Raw genomic sequence first — 26,063 nt, forward strand, 5'->3', positions numbered from 1 at the left:
GTGGGTGGAGCCTGCTGAGACTCTCCTCCCACTCTGCTTTCTGTCCTTGTGCAGGGGGACTGGTCTCGTCTCCGCCCCCCTCTTGTAGTTTTCAGTAGTAGGAGGAGCCTGCTGGGACCCTCCCTCCACTCTGCTCTCTTTCCTTGTGCAGGGGGACTGGTCTCGTCTCCGCCCCCTCCTGTAGTTTTCTGTAGTGGGTGGAGCCTGCTGAGACTCTCCCGCTACTCTGCTCTCTGTCCTTGTGTAGGGGAACTGGTCTCGTCTCTGCCCCCTCCTGTAGTTTTCTGCAGGCAGCCTGTAATGGGTGGAGCCTCTTGGCCCCTCCCACAGCTCTGCTCTCTCAACAGGCATGATGATGTCACTGCAGCTTTTACTGGGTAATATCTGGATTTGCAAAGACGTTTGAGGCACACAAAGTGGATTTATTGAGGAATAGATTTAAATAAGAGTTCAGCTGAAACACTCGAGCCGAAACGAAACCCAGGATGACCAATCCCCTTTAAGCAGCCGAATTTCTTCCTTATCTGCCCCATGGAACGAGCCACAATTGGTTGTTTAAACTGTGAAAGGCCACAGCCGAGGTTCACTCTTGCGCTAAAGTATTCTCCTGGCCGTCCGCCAGCCGAAAAGTCAAACATTACCTGCCAGAGTGCATTAGCGGGGTGTCATTGATGTCCCGGAGCTCGCTGTCTCATAAACCTCCAGCAAAAAATTATCTCTTGGCAAGTTGCTGGGCCGAATTGTCACTCAACTTTATGCCTTTGCGTTTTTTGTTTTTTTTTTACAAATAATGTGGCCCCAAACACAGAGCGCTTTTCTGTGACTGGGACCCGAATCAAGAAGCCAGCAACAAAAAATGTACTCCCCCCTCCAGCCACAGACCCCCCCCCACACACACACCTTTTTATTAATTGCACTTTTTAGGGGATATTTAGAGTTCAGGCCGCAGTATAAATCACAAGGTATAGGGTGTCGGTTGCCTCTCCAGGTTGGCTGCTTTGTGAGGTTCGATGTAGTCATAAATTCTAGTGTCCGCGCCAAATTAATGGCTACAATTTACAGCTGGTCAAAGAATCAACCACCCAAACTAAGGGGATTTAAGGTACGTCTCCCGGCCAGAACATGTCTGCTAAACGGTGCTGTGACCACCTCTGTGGGACCATGCACAGTCTTATGCCTGGGGGGACAGGGGGGCATTGGCTCAGGGATGGGGCAAGCCATCTGCCTAGCATTTTGCCACCTTAATGGAAAGGAGCGGGAGCAAGTTAATGGGATGGTGATTGGTCTCCTCAGTGGTGGGACAAGGTCCTTGAGTATCCAAGGCAAAAATGCAAAAGGGGGGGCCAAGTTATCAAGAGGTACAATGGCAATTGGTGTGATTGTGGGAACAGGGGGGCGTTGGCTCAGGGAGGGGGCAAGCCATCTGCCTAGCATTTTGCCACCTTAATGGAAAGAAGCGGAAGCAAGTTAATGGGATGGTGATTGGTCTCCTCAGTGGTGGGACAAGGTCCTTGAGTATCCAAGGCAAAAATGCAAAAGGGGGGGGCCAAGTTATCAAGAGGTACAATGGCAATTGGTGTGATTGGGGGGACAGGGGGGCATTGGCTCAGGGATGGGGCAAGCCATCTGCCTAGCATTTTGCCACCTTAAGGGAAATGGATGGGGCGCTAACAAGTTAACGGGATGGTGATTGGTCTCCTCAGTGGTGGGACAAGGTCCTTGAGTATCCAAGGCAAAAATGCAAATTGGGTGGGCCAAGTAATCAAGAGGTACAATGGCAACTGGTGTTCTCAGGGATGGGATAAGGTCAGTGAGCATCTAAAGCAAAAATGCAAATGTGTGGGGCCAAGTTATCGGGCAGTACAGTGGCAATTGGTCCCCTCAGTAATGGGACAAGTCCTTGAGCATCCAAGGCAGAAATGGATGGGGTGGGACTAAGTTATTATGCAGTAGAGTAGCAGTTAATCTTCTCAGTGGCAGGTCAAGGTCCTTGAGCATCTAAGGCAAAAGAGCAGATGGATGGGGCCAAATTATCAGGAGGTTTGGTGTCCTCAGTGGTAGGATAAGGTTTTCGAGCATCCAAGACAAAAAAGGAAATGGATGGGCTGGGACAAGTTACTGGACGGCATAATTGTGACCTTTGTCTTCAGTGGTGGGACAAGGTCCTTGAGCATCCAACACAAAAATGGAAATGGATGGGTTGGGATAAATTATCGGGCGGTACAATGGCAGTTGTCTTCTCAGTGGTGGGACAAGGTCCTTGGACATTTAAGACAAAAATGCAGACGGGCAGAGCCAAATTATCAGGGGGTACAATGGCGATTGGTCTCCTCAGTGGTGGGACAAGGTCTTTGAGCATCCTGGGCAGCTATGGATGGGGCGGGGCTAAGATATGGGGTAGTAGAGTAACTTTTGATCTCAGTTTTGGGACCTTGAGCATCCAAGACAAAAATGGAAATGGATGGAGTGGGGCGAAGTTTTCAGGCAGTACATTGGCAATTGGTCTTCTCAGTGGTGGGATAAGTCCTTGAGCATCCAAGGCAAAAATGGTAATGGATTCCTTATTGGTGGGTTGGCTGGACTCTGCCCACAATCGGATTCCTTATTGGTGGGTGGGCTGGACTCTGCCCACAATCAGATTCCTTATTGGTGGGTGGGCTGGACTCTGCCCACAATCGGATTCCTTATTGGTGGGTTGGCTTGACTCTGCCCACAATCAGATTCCTTATTGGTGGGTGGGCTGGACTCTGCCCACAATCGGATTCCTTATTGGTGGGTTGGCTTGACTCTGCCCACAATCGGATTCCTTATTGGTGGGTTGGCTGGAGTCTGCCCACAATCAGATTCCTTATTGGTGGGTGGGCTGGACTCTGCCCACAATCGGATTCCTTATTGGTGGGTTGGCTGGAGTCTGCCCACAATCGGATTCCTTATTGGTGGGTTGGCTGGACTCTGCCCACAATCGGATTCCTTATTGGTGGGTTGGCTGGACTCTGCCCACAATCGGATTCCTTATTGGTGGGTTGGCTGGACCCTGCCCACAATCGGATTCCTTATTGGTGGGTTTGCTGGACCCTGCCCACAATCGGATTCCTTATTGGTGGGTTTGCTGGACTCTGCCCACAATCGGATTCCTTATTGGTGGGTTGGCTGGACTCTGCCCACAATCGGATTCCTTATTGGTGGGTTGGCTGGACCCTGCCCACAATCGGATTCCTTATTGGTGGGTTTGCTGGACTCTGCCCACAATCGGATTCCTTATTGGTGGGTTTGCTGGACTCTGCCCACAATCGGATTCCTTATTGGTGGGTTGGCTGGACCCTGCCCACAATCGGATTCCTTATTGGTGGGTTGGCTGGACCCTGCCCACAATCGGATTCCTTATTGGTGGGTTTGCTGGACTCTGCCCACAATCGGATTCCTTATTGGTGGGTTTGCTGGACTCTGCCCACAATCGGATTCCTTATTGGTGGGTGGGCTGGACTCTGCCCACAATCGGATTCCTTATTGGTGGGTTGGCTGGACTCTGCCCACAATCGGATTCCTTATTGGTGGGTTGGCTGGACTCTGCCCACAATCGGATTCCTTATTGGTGGGTGGGCTGGACTCTGCCCACAATCGGATTCCTTATTGGTGGGTTGGCTGGACTCTGCCCACAATCGGATTCCTTATTGGTGGGTTGGCTGGACTCTGCCCACAATCGGATTCCTTATTGGTGGGTTGGCTGGACTCTGCCCACAATCGGATTCCTTATTGGTGAGTTGGCTGGACTCTGCCCACAATTGTCTGTATCAGTGTGTCTGACTCTGGGGGGGACACTAACATGGATGCTGTGTAATTGGGGTGACTTTTTAATGAAGTTTTCTGAATCGGAATTCTGAATGTTAGTTTTATTACTGGATGAAATCAGCCAATAAAACACAGACTTCAGTTTTGGGTGGACTGACCCTGCATTATGTACACGCAGAGCTCTCATTCTTTAACATATGTTGTGGATTAGCACCTCAGTGTCAGGCCGCCAAACAGGTCTGTTTTGTAAAGCGTTCCCAAGTCATTAAGTGCAATTACGGATCTGACATTCTCTGTGATTTGAGGCACTTTCATTAGCGCAGGTAAAACCGCAGGTAGGAGTTTCCAGCACAGAAAGGCCTCGATTGTCTGCTAATCCGTCTCTAACCCCTGGATGACATCCCCAGCAGATAAAGCCGCAGAATAGCAGTCTGATTTCATAAATACACATAATTAATGCCTTCATCCCCGTGGCAGTGTCATTATTTGCTCTGGGGCTCGGCAGGTAGTTGGCAGCAGAAGAGAAAAGGGGGCCGGCGCTCTGGAAGTAGTCCTGCGAGGGCTTATCGCTCATTGTGGCGGCCGTGTGAATGTCAGGGTGATTGGAGGCCGAGCAAACAGGAAGGGGGGGCGCAGGTATGGGGGTTCATCGGCGCTCTCAGCGTGTCTGAACACAGGGTGGGAGACGAGACTTGTACACAAATATGTGGAGGAGAGCACAGGGCCATTGTCTACAATGTGAATGTTCTTCCACCTACATACAGAAGGTTCTCTGAGCTATCCATGTCATGATGTGCATCCAGACCTAACGCAATGACAGTCTGTAGAAAAGTCAGAACTCTGCGTCTGCAGGAATCCATTCCAGGCATGTCACAAGATACAGACACAGTTTAATTCTTCAGAAAAGCTCCATCTTTCAGCATTAGAAAACCATCTGTGATCTCCAGTCAGTGAATTTTGCCACAGTGAGATGTCATCTCTCTGCTGTGGGCAGAAGGAAGCATTTCCTCAGTCTCCTCTCCCTTAGTGATCAGACTGTACATTGTAACTTCATAGTAAATCACGAGAGGCCGCAACATTGTAACTTTGTAGTGGGTCACAAGGTGAGAGGCAGCAACATTGTAACTTTGTAGTCAGTCACAAGGTGAGAGGTCACAAGGTGAGAGGCGGCAACATTGTAACTTTGTATCCAATCACAAGGTGAGAGGCGGCAACATTGTAACTTTGTAGTCGGTCACAAGGTGAGAGGCAGCAACATTGTAACTTTGTATCCAATCACAAGGTGAAAGGCCGCTACATTGTAACTTTGTAGTCAGTCACAAGGTGCGAGGCGGCAACATTGTAACTTTGTAGTCGGTCACAAGGTGCGAGGCGGCAACATTGTAACTTTGTAGTCGGTCACAAGGTGAGAGGCCGCAACATTGTAACTTTGTAGTCAGTCACAAGGTGAGAGGCCGCAACATTGTAACTTTGTAGTCAGTCACAAGGTGAGAGGCCGCAACATTGTAACTTTGTAGTCAGTCACAAGGTGAGAGGCGGCAACATTGTAACTTTGTAGTCAGTCACAAGGTGAGAGGCCGCAACATTGTAACTTTGTAGTCAGTCACAAGGTGAGAGGCTGCAACATTGTAACTTTGTAGTCAGTCACAAGGTGAGAGGCTGCAACATTGTAACTTTGTAGTCAGTCACAAGGTGAGAGGCCGCAACATTGTAACTTTGTAGTCAGTCACAAGGTGAGAGGCCGCAACATTGTAACTTTGCAGCAAATCAAAAGATGAGTGGCGGCAACATTGGAGCCACAAGTTCCAAATTAAACTGGAACATTGTAACTTTGTAGCAAATGAAATGGTGAGAGGCCGCAGCAGAGGCTGATCTGTGTCGGATGTTTGTGTACACAGCCAAGAACTGCACAGGGATTTACATAATTGTGTCATCTTTGAGCCAACACCTCAGTCCAGGGAGTAGATGGTGACTGTGGATGATGCGTGAACAAAGATGGCTCTGGCCTCTTGGAGCGGAAAGTAGATGAAGGCATTGTTGAGGGGGGGGGGGGGGTCCTGTGTTCGGTTATAAATACCTGATAGTGTTACACTGACACATTACTTAGAATGCTGCACTTAAAGAGGAAGTTCAGTAGATGATATATTGTATAGGGGTGTCACCCCTCTTCTCCCGCACCACCATCTTTGAACATTTGGTGCATGCACAGATGTGCCACAGGCCTTTATCTGGGCTCTGCAAACACGCTGGTATCTGGTTTCCTAAATATAATGGGGTCTGTTGGGATTTCCATCTGTAATTATCATCTCTAGGCTTTCTCATCTTAGATTTTTCAGTAGGTGTTCTGTCTGTCCCCACCCCTCCGACTTCCTTCTCCATAATAGTACATAAACTACAAACTACCACCTACTAAAACATAAAGTCACCTGACATCTGAACAATAAACCTATCCACATACCGCGCACCATCTCCTTGAAATGTACCTACCTTGTGAGGGCTAACCCATGGGTTCTCCTCCAGTCATTCTTAGTATATACTTTGTATAGCAAATGGAGATCGTACAATCAGACTGCGGCCTATGCCTGCCAGATGAAGATATAAATACCAACGATTCTCTAAGGATCCAAGTTTATGATCTCCATGGCATTGTTGCTCTTAGTTCTGTCTGCGACAACTTGTTTGCGATTCAGCCTCCTCTGATCCAGTCTCTGCTCTCTCTTCAGGACACAACCACAGCAGTACGGATCGGTCTTATGATGGAAGAAATGATCTTCAACCTTGCTGACACTCACCTCTTCTTCAATGACCTAGAGGTAAGTGTCCATCTACAATGATACTCGTCTATCCCGTTCATAATGCTGATTATAGAGGTAAGCCAAATGTTTGTGGACAACTGACCATCACACCTACACTTAATGTAGCCCCCTCATGATGGAGTTCAGTGTCATCCTTTAAAGACACTGTAGACCAGGGGTGTCAAACTGGCAGCCCTCCAGCTGTGTTGAAACTACAAGTCCCATCATGCATCTGCCTTTGGGAGTCCTGCTTGTAACTGTCAATATTGCAGTGTCTCATGGGACTTGTAGTTTGGCAACAGCTGGAGGGCCACCAGTTTGACACCCGTGCTGTAGACAATTGTGCTCTTTGAAACCAGCATGGTGAATGGTGGAGCCAAGCTTGACTTTTCCAGGAAAAGTCAAAATTTCCATATACATTCAAATGTATTAAACACTGTATAGTATGTGACCCCCCTCCCCCCTCCACACACACACACGCTTCCCAATGATTGAGTTCAGGTGTCTCCAGTAAAGGGTTCTGGTAATACCCCATCATACAAAGACATTGTTGTCTATTGAGCTCTTCGAAACGTGTGGTAAAAGTCTGGTGAAGACCCTTTTCTTTTCCACCATGACTGTCCCCTGTGTACAAAGTCAGCTCCTTAATGACATGGTCTGACCAGATGGCTGTGGAGAAACTCGAATGTTGAGCCCTCACCTCAACCCTACGGAACATTTTTGGGAGGAGTTGGAATGCCAATTGCAAGTCAGGTCTTCCCTGTTCAAAACCAGCTGGTCTGACCAATTGGGTGCAGAGGAACTTTAGTCAGTTCCCTGATCTCAGCCCAAATGATCACCTTTACAAGCTAGGTCTTCTTGTCCAACATCAGCACATGACCTTGGAAACACACATGAATTCCCATAGACATCCAGCACCAGTAGAGGGGTCGGCTCTATTCACTGCACAATCTGAGTCCCTGGTTATTAGTCAACATCACTCCCATCATTACTTTGGACGAATGGTGGTGGGATGTGGCCCCCTCATCCCAATGAGGGAATTCAGGTGTCATCATGCAAAGACATTGTAGACAATTGTGCTTTTCCATCCTTGCGGTAACAGTTTGGTGAAGAACCTTTTCTGTTCCACCATGACTGTGCCTCTGTGTACAAAGCCAACTCCATAAAGACATGGTGTGCCCAGTTGGGTGCGGAGGAACTCGAGTCAGATCCCTGACCACAGCCCAAATGATCACCTTTACAAGCCAGGTCCTCTCATCTAACAGCAGTTCCTGACCTTGGAAAGGCACATGAATTCCCACAGACACCCAGCACCAGTGGAGGGATCTGCTCTGTTCATGGCACAATCTAGGTCTGTGGTTAGTAGTCAACATCACTCCCACCATCCCATTGGATGAATGGTGGTAACTGCGCCAGGGTGCTCAAAGATGCAGGAAAAACCACAGCTGCTTTGAAATTCACATCAACGTCTTGCCCGCCGTCGACTTCCCCAAAAAGCACATGAAAACCGCCACAAGAGCCATCAAAAAACACAATGCAATCAAGACGTATTGTTTCACGAAGACCTTTATTTTCCGAGTAACAACCGCCCAACACTTCCAACCCTGATTTACTGTTTTCCTCTTCCACGAGTCCTCTGTAATTAATTCCAGATAAGACGCAGCCTCTGGAAATATCTCCTGCGATTCGCCGGACGTTTGACCACACAAGTGCCAAATTACAAGCCAGCTCCTGGCACGGCGCAGCGCTCCAATCACATTGTTTTCTTTCCGCGCGGTCATCTGTTTATTCCTTCTCGCCACAAAATTTGTGTTCCTCTTGGGTCTCCCACAGGAAAATTTTCCTCTTTGGGCCCAAGAATTTTTTTTTTTTTATTGGGTTTTTGTGGCATTTTCTTTTAACTTTCATTTTGAATTCCTCGGCGCCTTGTGCCGCCTTACTCTTACATGAGTTGAGATGGTTTAATGGCAGGGCGTTTACGGCCCCGAGATGCTTTTGCTGTGACCTTTTCGTCCTTTTACATCATTAGAAATTTTTTCCTCTGGTTCACATCTATAAGCCCTTTCTTGCCTTGCCAACATCTAATTCTGCCGTTTACCAGCTAGACCTGCGAACTTTGAAGAATGCCCGGGTTTTCGGCTGTAGTCACCGACTCCATCTGCCAGAGGATTGAACACTCTCCTAGGCAATTTGGTGAAACTGACGAAAGAGCGCCATCGTGTGGTTTATTGATGCCACCATTTTTTATTTTTTTTTATGTGATCCTGGCAGATGTGTGAGTGTTTAGGTACCCCCGGCACACAACAGGGAGAGTGCGCAGGCACACGTACGGGCCAAGGCTGTAAAAACTGGTTTGCGGAAATTAGATTTCCAGCTGATTGAGAGAGCTGGCCAATTAACAACAAATGTGATGTCTATTAATAGCGGATTCAAGCTGCTGTGAGAACAGAGAAGAAGTTAGAGGTCACGGCATGCACATATTTTAGGGCAGCGGCAGCCAATCAGATTTGTGCATAGTGGCCTACACATTGCATTTCCTCTGAGTCACAGGGGATTCCTCTGCAATGTAAATGCTGATGCGGTGTACCTGGGTACATTTAAAGGAAACCACTGCTGACCTTCTGAAAATGCTAGCTGCCTGGCCGCTATGCTTCAATGCTTTGAGTCGCTATCCCATTACCAAATCTGACTTTTCTCTGACTTTCTTGATAAATATGCCTGTCCCAGGTCAGCACTTCACAATGCTAATATAGTATTATATTGTACAGTGCTGAGCAAACTGTTGGCGCCATAAATCCTGTATAATAATAATAATAATAATAATAATATAGTTTTGCATGGCCACAAGGTATCAGAGCACCACACTTTTTTTTTAATTAGTTCAGCCATGAAGAAGGGAGTTTTTAAGACCCCTGAAACGCATTGGGGTTGATTTACTAAAGGCTGAGAGTGCAAAATCTGGTGCAGCTCTGTATAGAAACCAATCAGCCTTCAGGTTTTATTGCCAAAGCTTCATTGAACAAGCTGAAGGTAGAAGCTGATTGGCTGCCGTGCACAACTGCACCAGATTCTGAGTGCTCCAGTTTTAGTAAATCTCCCCCACAGGCTGACATAGAGGGGCTCTTGGAGCAGGGGTCTCCAAACTATGGCCCTCCACGTGTTGAGGAACTGCAAATCCCATGAGGCCTTGCAAGACTCTGACAGCCACAGACAAGCCGCGCAGAGGCATGATGGGGCTTGTAGTACTTCAACAGCTGGAGGGCCATAGTTTGGAGACCCTTGACTTTGAATTTGCCAGATGCCCCTAAAAGCAACTGTCTTGATGCTCAGTGTGCATGAGGCCTAAAGGAGTTTTTATTGGATATTTTTTTCACTTCTTGTGTCTCCCTAATTTTGCCAATGGTCCCCCTAAAAGTGGCAGTCTTCACTTACCTTCTCTCCACTCTCCAACTTCCTCCATGGTCCAGCGCTGGCAGCATTGGTAGACCTTGGCATCGGAGGCACATGCCCCTATTTTCTACTGAGTGCCCCAAGTCTCCTTGGAGATATGGAGATGATACATTCTATACATTATACAGTTAGGAAACATTGTATCAATGATTTACTTTTCAATCCATCTATTGATACAAGGTACTATCAAAAGATTCAAGACTAGGCTGCACACACAGTCACAGGGAGCACCGACCTTCATAGGTGAGTGTGCCAAAAGACATCGTCCTGTGTACATCGGGAGCTGTGAAACTGGTGCTATTCTGACCACGTGCGTTACCACGTCTGCTATTTCATCGTGCTTAGAAAGTTAGAACAAACAGCAAACGTGAAATTCTGTGTGAAACACGGTCACCCAAGTTTCATCACCGGTAATAATCCTCAACATGAAAGTCATCCACTGCACACTGACAGAGTTCTTGGCTGACATCGACGCAGTGTTCCTTCTGCTCCTGGGATAGAAGCCTGGGGATGAACCTCGCAGCAACATGGTTCATGTTCAAATCACATGTGAGGATCGCCTGGACCAGGGGTGGACTGACAACTCATGGGGCCCCCGGTCAATAGGGGATCATGGGGCCCCTGTGTCCTTGTCCTCACTCAAACCACAGCCAAAAAAAGCCTATGGAAGGTACCAGGGACATCTCATGGGGCCCCCTACTGACCCTGGGCCCTCGGGCAGTGCCTGAGTTCCCCAATGGTCAGTCTGCCCCTGGTCTGGACTGTTCCATATGACACAATGACAATGACAGCCATGTTGTGGGTTGTTCTCATCATTTCACGTTTCCTCTTTGTTCTAATGATGGAATAGCAGACATAACGCACGTGGTCAGAATAGCACCAGTTGCACAGCTCCTAATGTACACAGGACAATGTCTTGTGGCACACTGACTTATGAAGGTCGGTGCTCCCTGTGGCTCTGTATGCAGCCTTGTGCTGCCATCTGTTGGTGTGTTACAAAACCTTTTGATATCACCTTGTGTATTATTGTCATTACAATGTGATAGTTTTTAGAGCAATTCATGTTTGTTCAGTAGTCTTAGATTTGACCCAAAGTGGTTATTCTGGTACCCTATCAAGGCCCTTTAATCTGTGTGACCGGAGGAGCCGTGCTCCAGAATTCACATATTCTGCTCGATTACATGGCAATAAAGGCAAAAAACTAGAAAATAGCGAGCCATTGCAGACCTCATGGAAGGAGATGGGAAACGTGCGTCTTTGGTGAATGGTTTTTACTGTACTGTGGGGGAAGGAGACAGATCCAGCCAGCTGGTAGCACCACAAGTTCCAGCATTCCCTGTCAGACATATTTATAGTGAAGATTCAAAGGAAGTCTGTGCTGAGAAACCTATGTAGGCTGCCACTGCTGAGATCATTCTGAAAATGCTACTTGCCTGGCTGTGTCTGACACCAATACTTTCTGAGGTCTCACCTGATTTTCAGGAGGTCAGACTCTACTTCCTCAGTACAGAGATCACCAGACACAGTCCTTGCCGATAGACAATGAGTGACAGACATGCCGCTGTGGAGGCTGGACTGTGTTTGCCTTGGAAAGACGACCGTGCCCATCGGTGGGCTATGAGGTAGAGTCTGTGCACGGGTGGCAGCTTATTGAGAAGACGGATATGTGATAGCCACGGATGTCACACAATACCGCGTTCTGTTCCAGTGTAAATGAGAAAAGCAGATTGGAGTCCATACAAATACCTTCCACCTTACATAATACAGCCGGAGCCAGGGGGACCGCAGCTCACCGCACCTTCTCTCCCTCCACACACGCCATGTACAGTGACCCAAAGCAACCAATCAGAAGTCAGCAGCTTGGAGTCTTCATTATTCAAATACATTGATATAGCTCTGACATATACCGCAGCGCTGTACAGAGATCACTGAGCCAGTCACATCAGTCTCTGTACCAGAGGAGCTTACACTCTAATGTACCCCCCACAGTCACACACTATTATGATACAGTCTGTGTACCAGAGGAGCTTACACGCTAATGTCCCCTCCCCCACAGTCGCATCAGCTCTGCACCAGGGGAACTTACACTCTAATGTCCCCTCCCCCACAGTCACATCAGTCTCTGTATCAGAGGAGCTTACACTCTAATGCCCCCCCCCCCCACAGTCACATCAGTCTCTGTACCAAAGGAGCTTACACTCTAATGTCCCCTCCCCCACAGTCACATCAGTCTCTGTACCAGAGGAGCTTACACTCTAATGTCCCCTCCCCCACAGTCACATCAGTCTCTGTACCAGAGGAGCTTACACTCTAATGTCCCCCCCCCACAGTCACATCAGTCTCTGTACCAGAGGAGCTTACACTCTAATGTCCCCTCCCCCACAGTCACATCAGTCTCTGTACCAGAGGAGCTTACACTCTCATGTCCCCTCCCCCACAGTCACACACTATTATGATACAGTCTGTGTACCAGAGGAGCTTACACTCTAATGCCCCCCCCCCACAGTCACATCAGTCTCTGTACCAGAGGAGCTTACACTCTAATGTCCCCTCCCCTACAGTCACTTCAGCTCTGCACCAGAGGAACTTACACTGTAATGTCCCCTCCCCTACAGTCACATCAGTCTCTGTTCCAGAGGAGCTTACACTCTAATGCCCCCTCCCCCACAGTCACATCAGTCTCTGTACCAGAGGAGCTTACACTCTAATGCCCCCCCCCCCCCACAGTCACATCAGTCTCTGTACCAGAGGAGCTTACACGCTAATGTCCCCTCCCCCACAGTCACATCAGTCTCTGTACCAGGGGAGCTGACACTCTAATGCCCCCCCTCCACAGTCACATCAGTCTCTGTACCAGAGGAGCTTACACTCTAATGTCCCCTCCCCCCACAGTCACATCAGTCTCTGTACCAGAGGAGCTTACACTCTAATGTCCCCTCCCCCACAGTCACACACTATTATTATTCTACATTGATATAGCTCTGACATATACCGCAGTGCTGTACAGAGAAGTAGGAGTTTCTACACGGGAAGACACAAATACCGTATTGACCTTTTTCTGTTGTTATTTTTAGGAGTGTGACCAGATCCACATAGACGACGTCTCCTCGGACGACAACGGGCAAGACTTGAGGTGAGATTGTCTGCGATGGACCTACATACAGAGATAGATGGCAGGTTGATCCAATTCCTTCCAGTTACTCATACCTGTAGCGCCTACTTGTGGTCACGTTGGATGTCTTCTATTGGTGACGATTGGTGGGATGGTTACATTCTCACCCTCATTCTTTGTAAATCTCAGTTTTCCCAGAAACATCCACGATGGGTTGTTGACTTCCATCTCCTGACTTTTTCCTTCCAACGTCTGTATGTGGATCTTTGTTGTGCAGCGGGGGGAGGGCAATGCTGTGTAACTCCCCCCCCCCCCCCCCCCATGTGATGCCACAGTCCAACATTGCTTTATTGGCACCGTGTGCCGTTATAATGTCATAGACTCTTCCCCAGCGCCTAATGATCTGACGCAGTGACATCACAGTTGGCTCTGCGCTGATCCGTATATTTACTCCACGCGGCAGATAATGACTTTCTCACATGCTGCAAGTCCTCCTGAGTATAACGTGCCGGCTGTGCTGGAAAGTGAGAATGAGACGTAGAACCCTCGCAGGAGGAGACGTAGAACCCTCGCAGGAGGAACGCCGCTCAGGGGAAAGACATTGGGAGAGATTTACTAGAACTGGAGCAGCTTTCCATGGGAGCCAATGAGCTTTCAGGATTTATTGTAAAAGCTTAACTGAACAAGCTGAAGTTAGAAGCTGATTGGCTGCCATGGACAGCTGCACCAGATCCTGAGTGCTCCAGTTACAGTAAATCTCCCCTATAATGAAGCGAGTCTTCCACCGGGGGGCCCTCTGACTGTTGGGGGCCCTCTGACTGCTGGGGGTCCATCTCCTTATAGAGGGAACCCAGAGTCCCATTAGTTCTCATTTTTATGTTTTTCCAATGTAAGCCCCAGCACTGAATGCCTCCTATTTGCTCCCTTTTGGTTTCTCAGATATACCATTGATAGCATTCTTTCATGTCTGTCCTAAGGGACTGAAGACTCTGATGTGAAGGATGGGGACTGAGGACTTTGCGATAGGAAAGGACCTCGTGTATTGTATTGTTACTGTCTTGTCTCATGTTCTGTCCCCCTTGCTACTGTACAGCGCTGAGCATACCCTTTGGTGCTATATAAATAATGTATAATAATAATAATGATGTGAAAGGGAGGGGACTGAGGACTATGATGTGAAGGGAGGGGACTGAGGACTATGATGTGAAGGGAGGGGACTGAGGACTATGATGTGAAGGGAGGGGACTGAGGACTATGATGTGAAGGGAGGGGACTGAGGACTATGATGTGAAGGGAGGGGACTGAGGACTATGATGTGAAAGGGAGGGGAGTAAGGACTCAGTCATGAAAGGGAAGGGACTGAGGACTATGATGTGAAGGAAGGGGACTGAGGACTATGATGCGAAAAGGAGGGGACTGAGGAGTATGATGTGAAGGGAGGGGACTGAGGACTATGATGTGAAAGGGAGGGGACTGAGGACTCAGTCATGAAAGGGAGGGGACTGAGGACTATGATGTGAAGGAAGGGGACTGAGGACTATTATGTGAAGGGAGGGGACTGAGGACTATGATGTGAAAGGGAGGGGACTGAGGACTATTATGTGAAGGGAGGGGACTGAGGACTATGATGTGAAGGAAGGGGACTGAGGACTATGATGCGAAAGGGAGGGGACTGAGGACTATGATGTGAAGGGAGGGGACTGAGGACTATGATGTGAAAGGGAGGGGACTGAGGACTCAGTCATGAAAGGGAAGGGACTGAGGACTATGATGTGAAGGAAGGGGACTGAGGACTATTATGTGAAGGGAGGGGACTGAGGACTATGATGTGAAGGAAGGGGACTGAGGACTATGATGTGAAGGAAGGGGACTGAGGACTATGATTTGAAGGGAGGAGACTGAGGACTATTATGTGAAGGGAGGGGACTGAGGACTATGATGTGAAGGAAGGGGACTGAGAACTATGATTTGAAGGGAGGAGACTGAGGACTATTATGTGAAGGGAGGGGACTGAGGACTATGATGTGAAGGAAGGGGACTGAGGACTATGATGTGAAGGAAGGGGACTGAGAACAGCAGTCTGACCAATGACCTAGACCAGCTCAGTTCAGAAATTGGGGAGAGATCGATCTTATATAGAGAGGCTGTAAAAGTTTTTTCCTCACTGAATGGGGAGGCAAAGTTTTAAAAATGGGGTTGTGTGGCCCCCTCTTTCTTGTTCTATGTGAGGTACAACATCTCTCAGACTGACCCCCATTTATGTCCTTGCAGCACATACAACTTTTCTGGTGATGGATTCCACAGCTCGGCGGCCGGGGCCAATCTCTGCCTGGGGTCCGGCGTCCATGGGGGAGTGGACTGGATGAGGAAGTTGGCGTTTCGCTACAGAAGAGTGAAAGAACTGTACGGCACCTACAAAAATAACGTAGGAGGTAGGTGTCACCGCTGCCACGTATCACCTCTGCCACGTATCACCACTGCCACGTATCACCGCTGCCACGTATCACTGCTTCTGTTGAGTGTTCTTCACTAAGACTTCCTGAAACATCGCAACTTTGTATTCATTTGTGGTAAAAAAAAAGGATACTAGAGAGGGGTGACCGCACCCCAAAAAGTGAAAGATCCAAATGGTAAATCCATAAAATCCAACTGCACATATCAACGGGTAAGGGAATTGGATTTGATAAATTTTCAACTTTTTGGGGTGCGGTCACCCCTCTCTACTTGTCAGGTATTCTTCAGCTGCAAACTGATCCGGCGCCTCATACAGTGGAAGCAGCTTGTGGAGCCGTGAGGCACTCAACTGCAGTGGGGCTTATTTATATATAAAAAGGATACTAATTATTATTATCATACAGGATTTATGTATTGCCCCAACAGTGTGCGCAGCACTTTACAACATGATGACACTTTACAACACGATGACACTTTACAACACGATGACACTTTACAACACGATGACACTTTACAACATGATGACTCTCAGAGGTTTACATGATCAGGTAACAGGGTATGTGTGCATCAGTCACAATAGGGATACACACGAGTGATTTTTGCACTGTGCCATTGCCTGTGATTGGTCAAGCACTATTAGTAATCAATCGACACATACATAGGTGGCAATGGGGTGTAGCAATCGGTAACGATTAATCTGTATAGTATAATAATAAGTAGATAACTTCTACACCCCCACACCACTTATTAATTCCTCATCTACAAAAGCACTGAGGCCTGTAGACTGTGAATAGGCTGTGTGTTGACTGAGCTGGACCTAGCCTGTCTGGTCTGGGGGGTGCAGTAAAAAAGTCGCTGACAATCTGTCACAGTGTCACAACCTGGGATACACTGGTATGTATTAGGCAGTTATTAGATTAGGATAATTAAACAGAACCTGTGTCCCCTTACATCAGAGCGCCCCCTTACAGCAGATGCCCCATCAGAGTGCCCCCTTACATCAGATGCCCCATCTGAGTGTTCCATTACATCAGGTGTCCCCACTAAGAGTGCCCCCTTACATCAGATGCCCCATCAGAGTGCCCCCTTTCATCAGATGCACCATCAGAGTGCCCCCTTACATCATCTGCCCCATCAGAGTGCCCCCTTACATGGATTATTCTCATCAGAGTGCCCCCTTACATCAGATGCCCCATCAGAGTGCCCCCTTACATGGATTATCACCATCAGAGTGCCCCCTTACATGGATTATTCTCATCAGAGTACCCCCTTACATCAGATGCCCCATCAGAGTGCCCCCTTACATGGATTATTCTCATCAGAGTGCCCCCTTACATCAGATGCCCCATCAGAGTGCCCCCTTACATGGATTATCACCATCAGAGTGCCCCCTTACATGGATTATTCTCATCAGAGTGCCCCCTCACATCAGATGCCCCATCAGAGTGCCCCCTTACATGGATTATCACCATCAGAGGGCCCCCTTACATGGATTATCACCATCAGAGGGCCCCCTTACATGGATTATCACCATCAGAGGGCCCCCTTACATCAGATGTCCCCATCAGGTTTGGCACTTAAAGAATTTTTTTTTTTTAAATTCCTGGAGTTGAGATTTAATCTTTGATGCTTGAAAATGAAAGCCGAAGCCTTGCTGGTTAGCAGTTGTTTCCTCCGGTTTTCCTAGTTCTTCCCCTCGTACTTTCTTCTTCTGGCGCAGATCATCCCGTAGAAATCCATCCTCATTTCTTCCATCTTCCCCAAGGAATAAAAGTGGATTTTCCCATCCATTACATCCCTATCATGGGACATCTTTACAGGTCCGTTGTTTATACCAGCGAGCCATCGCCTTTACTTTTATGGCGTTTAATCCCGTTTGCCAAAAACGCATTTTTTTCCTGCCAGAGCTCTAAAAGCCCCAGAAATAACGGCTGGCATAATTACGACTTTTAATTGCTTCCATGTATCATCGCTGAGAACCTTTCGAGGTTCCATGTCATTCCTCTCTTGTGGACAGTTACGTTCGGGGTTCCTGAGCCAGAAAAAACTGTGCCGAGGCTTTTTAGAAGAGGCGGCTGTGCGTACACACAACGGCCATCTGCAAATATTCAAATATTTTCCACCATTGTATTCCAGGGCGCGGAGGAAGGGGGTGTAGGTGCCACTGCCGGAATTGTGTGCTGTGCATCATTACCGTATCATCTGATTTACTGCGTTTTGTTTGTGTGAATTTTTATTTTCTCTTCTATAAAAGGACACCGCAAAGATCAGCAGATCTTCACCACTGGGTTATAGTGTCACATGCAGGAGTAGGACACTAACTACAACACAAAAAATAAGATTTTATTCCAAAAAAGACAGGGGAACAATCCTGAGAGTAGACAGCACATTTCAGGGGTCCAAAGCCCCCCTAAGAGTATCTAACTGTCAGGACCTGGATCACCTGCTGGTAGCATTGTGGTTCCCAAAGTGGAAGGGTGTGTTCCAAAATAAAAAAACATGGGGACAATCCTAAGAGTAGACAGCACATTTCAGAGGTCCAAAGCCCCCCTAGGAGTATCCAACTTTCAGGACCTGGATCACCTGCTGGTGGCTCTGTGTTTCCGAAAGCGAAAGGGTGTATTTGAAAAAAAAGGGACATTCCTGAGAGTAGACAGCACGTTTCACGGGTCCAAAGCCCCCCTAAGAGTATCTGTCAGGACCTGGATCACCTGCTGGTGGCTCTGTGGTTCCCAAAATGGAAGGTTGTATTAAAAAAAAAAACAAAAAAACAGGGACATTCCTAAGAGTAGAGAGCACGTTTCAGGAATGCAAAGCCCCCCTAAGAGTATTTAACTGTCGGGACCTGGATCACCTGCTGGTGGTACTGTGGTTCCCAAAGCAGAAGGTTGTAGTTTTGGTGTCCACCAGCCGGTGTCTCCCTGCAGCCACCATATACCAGTAACCAGTCTCCACCTGATGCTGGCTGCTGGGAGGGTGTTTAGTTCCTCTTCTACTATTCACTTGTGCTTCAGTGTTTTGCCCTGCTAGCCAGATACTGAATGTTGTTGATCCTGATTCCTGCCTTTTACTGGTACCATGTACTCTGCTGCCTTGTACCTGCTCCCCTTGTTCCTGATCCCAGTCTTGGTTCCCCTTCCTGACTCTTCCTTACACCTCAGGTATTCCCGTTTATCCGTGTTCCCCATTTTTGTGTACATTGCATATAGTTAATTGCTAGCAGGGGCGGACTGACTGGCCCTGATTAAAGGATAAGTTCATCTTTGGGAACATGTTACATGTTCCACCCATTTTTAGGGTGGAACATGTAACATGTTTCTAATCCTGCAGCCGCTGACTGATGCCCCTCCCTCCCTGTGACAGCAGTATTGGGAGACGTTCCCCGTACAAGAGCACGGCCGTGTGGGGCTCCGCCCACACAGCTGCATCATTCATTTACAGTGTTCTGTGAATGAATGGACTACAAGTCCCAAGTGCCTTAGCAGCTGTCGGTATGTAGTCCTCAATGAACTACCACGCCGCTGTGAGCGCTGTGGTAGTCAGTCTTCCTGTCAGTAAGTATCGGCTTGCACATATGGGATGTATGAGCAAGCAGATACACTGACAGTGTGCAGGAGACCTGCCTGGCACCAGCGATATTGCCGGGCAGATTCAGAAGCCGGACTGATGGATGTAAATCACAACATGAAATGGAGGGGAGTGGTTGGTTCCATGACTGGGCTCAGATGAGGACTTGTAAGTTTGTAGTTGGGTGTTGGTATGTGCTTACTGTCATTCATTTTACTCTTTTGTATCATTGTGCTGATATTGTACGATGTAATAACAACAACTGGAATAAAGACCCCTTTGTTGAGTTTCATTTGGCCCACCGTACTGACTGAGGATTCTGCTTCTCTAGGTCTAATAGGTGCCCCCAAGAGGGAGACGTGGCTCCAGCTGCGGGCAGAGATGGAGGCCCTGACAGACCTATGGCTGACGCATGCATTGAAAGCCCTGAATCTCATCCATTCCAGGTGAGGCATGGCCAGAGACATGATTGTGCGTCACTCACACACCTTATAATGTCACAGCTGGCTATCGAGGTCCTCAGACCGTACAACATCTGTTCTTTATGGCAACTGCCATTTTAGGTTATGGCTGAAAACTGGCAGTAGACAATGCTCTCTTATAAGATTACTGGACAGGAAGTCATCTGTGTGCTACTGAAAGTCTCCCCCTCCCATCACTATGCAGCCTTTGTTTTTTATGTCTCCCTATAAGTTGAATACGTAGTTATTATTGTGAATATATTTTGTGTTCTCTGGTTCTTTCCTTCCCCCACCTCCCATCAACATACTGATATAATTATTAAATACAACATTTCTGGGTTTTTTTTTTTACATACATTAATTTAGACCCAACGATGTCATCACTATCATTCTCTATGGAATGCAGGTAGATCATGGCTGGTAGGAGGGGCCAGCAGGGTGCCGTACATACATTCATGAAAACATCACAGCACCCTGCCTCAGTACTCCTTTCAAGGGTCCTCAGTCCTGATGCAAGTAGTGGGCTGGCTCTTGGGAGGAGTTATGCAAATATCAATATGCCTTGAACAGTGAGTGTCAGTCTGGAGGAGTGAGCGTTCTATTTGACCACTTCAGGTAATGCCCACATGAGTGAAAGAACTGAAATGCAGGGAATGAATGGGGCGGGCCAGGGACATTCAGCTACAAGATGCTGGATGTCCTCCAGCCAGGAAATGAGGCGGAGCTCTCTCTGACTTCTTGCAGACTCTAATGCACATTGTGAGAAGCTCCCAGTGTGCAGTGAAGCTATTTCAGTCCAGAGGAGGAATCAGTACACCTGTGCTAGACTGAAGGGGAGGAGCCGCTACACCTGTGCAAGACTGAAGGGGAGGAGCCGCTAAACCTGTGCAAGACTGAAGGGGAGGAGCCGGTACACCTGTACAAGACTGAATGGGAGGAGCCGGTACACCTGTGCAAGACTGGAGGGGAGGAGCCGGTACACCTGTGCAAGACTGAAGGGGAAGGGCCAGTACACATGTGCAAGACTGAAGGGGAGGAGCTGGTACACCTGTGTAAGGCTGAATGGCAGGAGCCGGTACACCTGTGCAAGACTGAAGGGGAGGGGCCAGTACACCTGTGCAAGACAGGAGGGGAGGAGCCGGTACGCCTGTGCAAGACTGAAGAGGAGGAGCCGGTACGCCTGTGCAAGACTGAAGGGGAGGGGCCAGTACACCTGTGCAAGACAGGAGGGGAGGAGCCGGTACACCTGTGCAAGACTGAAGAGGAGGAGCCGGTACGCCTGTGCAAGACTGGAGGGGAGGAGCCGGTACGCCTGTGCAAGACTGAAGAGGAGGAGCCGGTACGCCTGTGCAAGACTGGAGGGGAGGAGCCGGTACACCTGTGCAAGACTGGAGGGGAGGAGCCGGTACGCCTGTGCAAGACTGGAGGGGAGGAGCCGGTACACCTGTGCAAGACTGGAGAGGAGGAGCCGGTACACCTGTGCAAGACTGAATGGGAGGAGACGGTACACCTGTGCAAGACTGGAGGGGAGGAGCCGGTACACCTGTGCAAGACTGAATGGGAGGAGACGGTACACCTGTGCAAGACTGGAGGGGAAGGCCGGAGGGAGGATTTAAGGGTCGCTTGCATGAGTATTGTTACCAAATACCACCTATTGCACTCAGACACAACACTACACACATCCCTGGGATGTAAGGAAAAGACTTTATTTGATCTTCTTTACCTTCAATGCAAACACATCCTAACAGGACTGGCTGTGTCCAAGGTACAAACAAGGCCTCAGGAACGGTCATCCACATGGTACTATGGGAGTAAATGGGAATCATGTGACCTGTGATTGACACAGGCTATAAGTGCAGCAAAACAACGCCCAGCTATACATGACCCGAGGTATATTCTGGAACTATAAATGTGTACATTGTGGCCTTTTTAATTTTTTATTATTTTTTTGCAGACCAAACTGTGTGAACGTGTTGGTCACAACGACCCAGCTTGTGCCGGCCATCGCCAAAGTCCTGCTGTACGGCTTGGGGACCGTCTTCCCCATAGAAAATATTTATAGCGCCACCAAGACAGGTAAGTGGCGTCTCCGACAATCAGATTGGAAGGTGACGGGAGGGTGTAGGCCTTGTGCATAAAGTGAAGTGTGGTTATAATAAGTGAGACACGAATGAGTGCTCATTGTTGTCCCTGAAAATCTCCGGAACCTTCTGGAAAGTCCTGGTAATGAGGCTTAGAGGGCTGTTCTAAGGCAATGGGGATCTGTATACTGTCCAACCTTCGCAGCTGAAACCTCCAGGAAAGTTGCCTTGAAAAGTTACAATTTTCAATTTGTAATAATCTCAGTTTGGAAAATCATTCAAGTCATTCACGCTGCAAAATTCCTTTCTAGAAATAGACCCCAAAGTAATCAGATTTTATTATCTAACCTGAGCCAGAAAAATGAGAGCTGTCATCCCATTGGTGGTTGTGTTGAACTGACACAGTCAGCGTGTTTAGGTATCTATATGATCATTCCACTTATCATCCAATTCAACTAAAATGATCAAATTTAATAGGAATCATAAACCACGGCCCCTCCATTTATTTGGTTTATCGAGCTTTCAATTAATTTAGGTGCTGGAAAGTTGATCTGCTTTTTTTTCTTCTATTATACATTGTTCCTAATACACATCTATGAAATAATCATTTTTATTAGTTGGTTTCTGATAAACTAATGACGTCACTGATGACATCACTTGGCCACACACTAATGACGTCATTAAGCCACACACTGATGACATCACTAGATTACACACTGATGACGTCACTAGCCCACACACTGATGATGTCACTAGATTACACACTGATGACTTCCCTAGGCCACACATTGATGATGTCATTAGGCCACACACTGATGACGTCACTAGATTACACACTGATGACGTCACTAGGCCACACACTGATGATGCCACTAGGCCACACACTGATGATGCCACTAGGCCACACACTGATGACGTCATTAGACCACACACTGATGATGCCACTAGGCCACACACTGATGACGTCATTAGACCACACACTGATGACGCCACTAGGCCACACACTGATGATGTCACTAAGTTACACACAGGTGACATCATTAGGCCACACACCGGTGACGTTACTTAGCTTAACTCTTCATGGTTATTTTGAGGCTCAAAAGCTCTCAACGTCACGCAGGGTGTCTAAATATGACTGTGCAGTGCAATGGGTTCCAAAGTTACACTTAGTGCTCTCAGTTATCAGCACTCAGTAACTTAGACACCTCCCCCTTCTGTATTTTCAGACTCATTCCCTCTTTGCTTTACAATTCAGGTTTGGGTGGGGACACGTGATGAGCAGATGTGGCTGTTTTTTCAGCTCTGTTGCAGCACTTAATTATAAATGTATCTGCCCTTCCCGGTTTTCTCCAAGAGCCCCCTGCAAAGTCCCACATATGCTCATTGTGTGAAGTCCACCATTGTAGCTTTCTGTGACGAAGGGACAACAATGCTGCACCGCTCCTGAATTCACAGCACAGTTGTCACACTCCTATAGGCTGTGCCTGCTTGTAATACAGTGGGAGGAAAAGATGGGGACGGGGGCGTGGCCATCAGCATTGTCAGCCCCACAGTTGTCACCCTCCTGTAAGCTGTGCCTGCTTGTAAAACAGTGGGGGGGAGAATATGTGGCTGGGGCTTGCCATCAGCATTGTCAGCCCCACAGTTGTCACCCTCCTGTAGGCTGTGCCTGCTTGTAATACAGTGGGAGGAGAAGATGGGGACGGGGGCGTGGCCATCAGCATTGTCAGCCCCACAGTTGTCACCCTCCTGTAGGCTGTGCCTGCTTGTAAAACAGTGGGGGGAGAATATGTGGCTGGGGCGTGGCCATCAGCATTGTCAGCCCCTGGTCACACCTAGTCCCTCCCACTGCTTCTGGATTGGGGCCGCTGTCTTTGTTGATGAAACCTCAGGTTATCACGTGCTCTGACTCGTGTCTCTGTTTGCAGGGAAGGAGTGCTGCTTCGAGAGAATAATGCAAAGGTTTGGAAGAAAAGCAGTTTACGTTGTAATCGGAGATGGCGTAGAAGAGGAACAGGCAGCAAAAAAGGTAAATATCACCCCCTCCCCCCCACAACAATAAACTTTCCAATATGACCTCTGATATAAAAACACGATTGATTGTAAAGGAAAAAAAAAAAAAAAAAGCATCCCGAGCAATTTCCTCCAGAAAATCCCCTCCATTACTCGGGGTGTCCCCTGACAGCGTCTGCTTCCTACCAGCAGCCTTTCCTCTGCTTCCACCGACACGAGCGGTTATTAAACCCGCCAAGTGTTGTGCAGACATCCCCGCCACTTCCCGCAGCTGATGAAAACCGAGTGTCTGCTGACTTTTTATCGCTCCCTATGTACAGAAGCTCTGCACTATCAAGGAGAACCTGTCTTCTCGGCTTTTACAGCCCTGTCTGGCTCCTGGTTGTGTGCTGGATCCCGGGCAGGGTGGTGTAGCTGCCCTGCAACAGTCACCACTTCCAGGAGACGGGCAGGGACTGCCACTGCCGTGCCATCATGACAGGTTCCCCCTGATGGGGGCCACTCGGGTCCCTGCACTGTGTATTATAACACCGGGCTCTGAGTGAGAACATTGGGATAAAGATGTCTGTATACAGCTATTAGCAGGTCTCCTCATAATACCCCCCCCCCCCTCCCAGGCCTGTCAGGTGGTCTGTTTTTCACATTAAATAAAAAAAAAAAAAGTGAAGTTGAGAAATTCATTTATCCTGAAAACAGAAACAAGGGCCAAGTATGGCGCCTGGGGGATGACCTGAACAGCCAATCTGTCATCACAATGGTCTGCTGTGGATGACTTGTGAAGGTCTTCTTCTGTGCTGGTCAGGTTTGTGTTGCTGTCTGTGTCCCCGCTTCCTATAATTACCCTCTTTATTTTGGTGTCACACAGACAGGAAGTGATGGGGTAGCCCCATGGGATAAATCTTCCTATGGGGGGGAAGAGCTTTTTCTTTTGGGGACTCCTTTCACTTCCTGTTGGGTCTGCTGTGCAGGAAGTGAATGGAGATCTCCCCATGGCAAAGGGGATAACCCATCACCCTCTCAATCCAGAACTTTAAAAAAAAAAAAAATGGGGTTGGCCATGGATTTACTCTCTTATTAGGAACTGGATCGTGTTGGCTGATTCACCCAAGATAAATAATCGTCTGATTTTTAGTGAATCGGTAAATAGACATATTGGATTCACACGTGAAGTCACATGATGCACAACTTCCTGCTACAGAGGTTATATGGGGTGACTGTGCAGTCCAATAGACAAGAAGAAGATAGGAGCAAACCCCAAAGCTGCCAGATTCTAAGACTTCCGATTTTCCTCCTCCCAGACCACTCCCCTCTAACGCGTTTCACCCACACCTAGACCTAGTCATATCACCCACCAAAGCTGCCAGATTCCAAGATTTCCGCTTTTCCTCCTCCCAGACCACTCCCATCTAACGCGTTTCACCCACACCTAGACTTAGTCATATCACCCACCAAAGCTGCCAGATTCCAAGATTTCCGCTTTTCCTCCTCCCAGACCACTCCCCATTAACGCGTTTCACCCACTCCTAGGCTTAGAATCTGGCAGCTTTGGTGGGTGATGTGACTAAGCCTAGGAGTGGGTGAAACGCGTTAAGGGGGAGTGGTCTGGGAGGAGGAAAAGCTGAAGTCTTAGAATCTGGCAGCTTTGGTAGGTGATATGTCTAAGACTTCAGCTTTTTCTCCTCCCAGACCACTCCCACTTAACATGTTCACCCACTCCTAGGCTTAGTCATATCACCCACCAAAGCTGCCAGATTCTAAGACTTCAGCTTTTCCTCCTCCCAGACCACTCCCCCTTAACGCGTTTCACCCACTCCTAGGTTTAGTCATATCTACTTAGTCATATCACCCACCAAAGCTGCCAGATTCTAAGACTTCAGCTTTTCCTCCTCCCAGACCTCTCCCCCTTAACGCGTTTCACCCACTCCTAGGTTTAGTCATATCTACTTAGTCATATCACCCACCAAAGCTGTCTGATTCTAAGACGTCAGCTTTTCCTCCTCCCAGACCACTCCCCTCCAACGCGTTTCACCCACTTATAGGCATATCTACTTGTAAGTCCAAGAGTGGAAGAAATGAGTTAGAGGGTGTGGTCTGGGAGGAGGAAAATCTGAATCCTGTTTTGAGATCTTAGAATCAGGCAGCATCAGTGTGCACTCCTATCTTCTGCTTGTTGTCTATCTATTCAGGTGGGAGGGGCCCCTTTGGAGCTGCACCCATCAGTGTGTGTGAATCACCGTATTGAGAGCATTGGAGCTTTTAGCGCCCCTCTCATCTTTATGTTGGTTTCTGTGCAGTCCAATAGGTTGCAGAGTTAGACCCAGTGCTCTCATGTATCAGCACT

General features: G+C 48.2%; 1 protein-coding gene across 2 annotated transcripts in view; it reads left to right on the forward strand.

The window, feature by feature from the left end:
• EYA2 (EYA transcriptional coactivator and phosphatase 2) overlaps positions 1–26,063 on the forward strand; it is a 197,234-nt gene that overhangs the window by 170,335 nt on the left and 836 nt on the right. For both annotated transcript variants that reach the window (XM_089653108.1, XM_089653109.1), the window contains exons 11-16: positions 6,513–6,602; positions 13,109–13,167; positions 15,418–15,578; positions 19,499–19,613; positions 21,583–21,704; positions 23,638–23,738. In XM_089653108.1, the coding sequence (XP_089509234.1) occupies positions 6,513–6,602; positions 13,109–13,167; positions 15,418–15,578; positions 19,499–19,613; positions 21,583–21,704; positions 23,638–23,738 (648 nt within the window). The remainder of the gene's footprint in view (positions 1–6,512; positions 6,603–13,108; positions 13,168–15,417; positions 15,579–19,498; positions 19,614–21,582; positions 21,705–23,637; positions 23,739–26,063) is intronic.

This window comes from Staurois parvus, unplaced genomic scaffold (genome assembly GCF_062004578.1).
Source record: "Staurois parvus isolate SC_StPar_1 unplaced genomic scaffold, SC_StPar_1.0 ptg000699l, whole genome shotgun sequence".
NCBI classification, from domain to species: Eukaryota; Metazoa; Chordata; class Amphibia; order Anura; family Ranidae; genus Staurois; species Staurois parvus.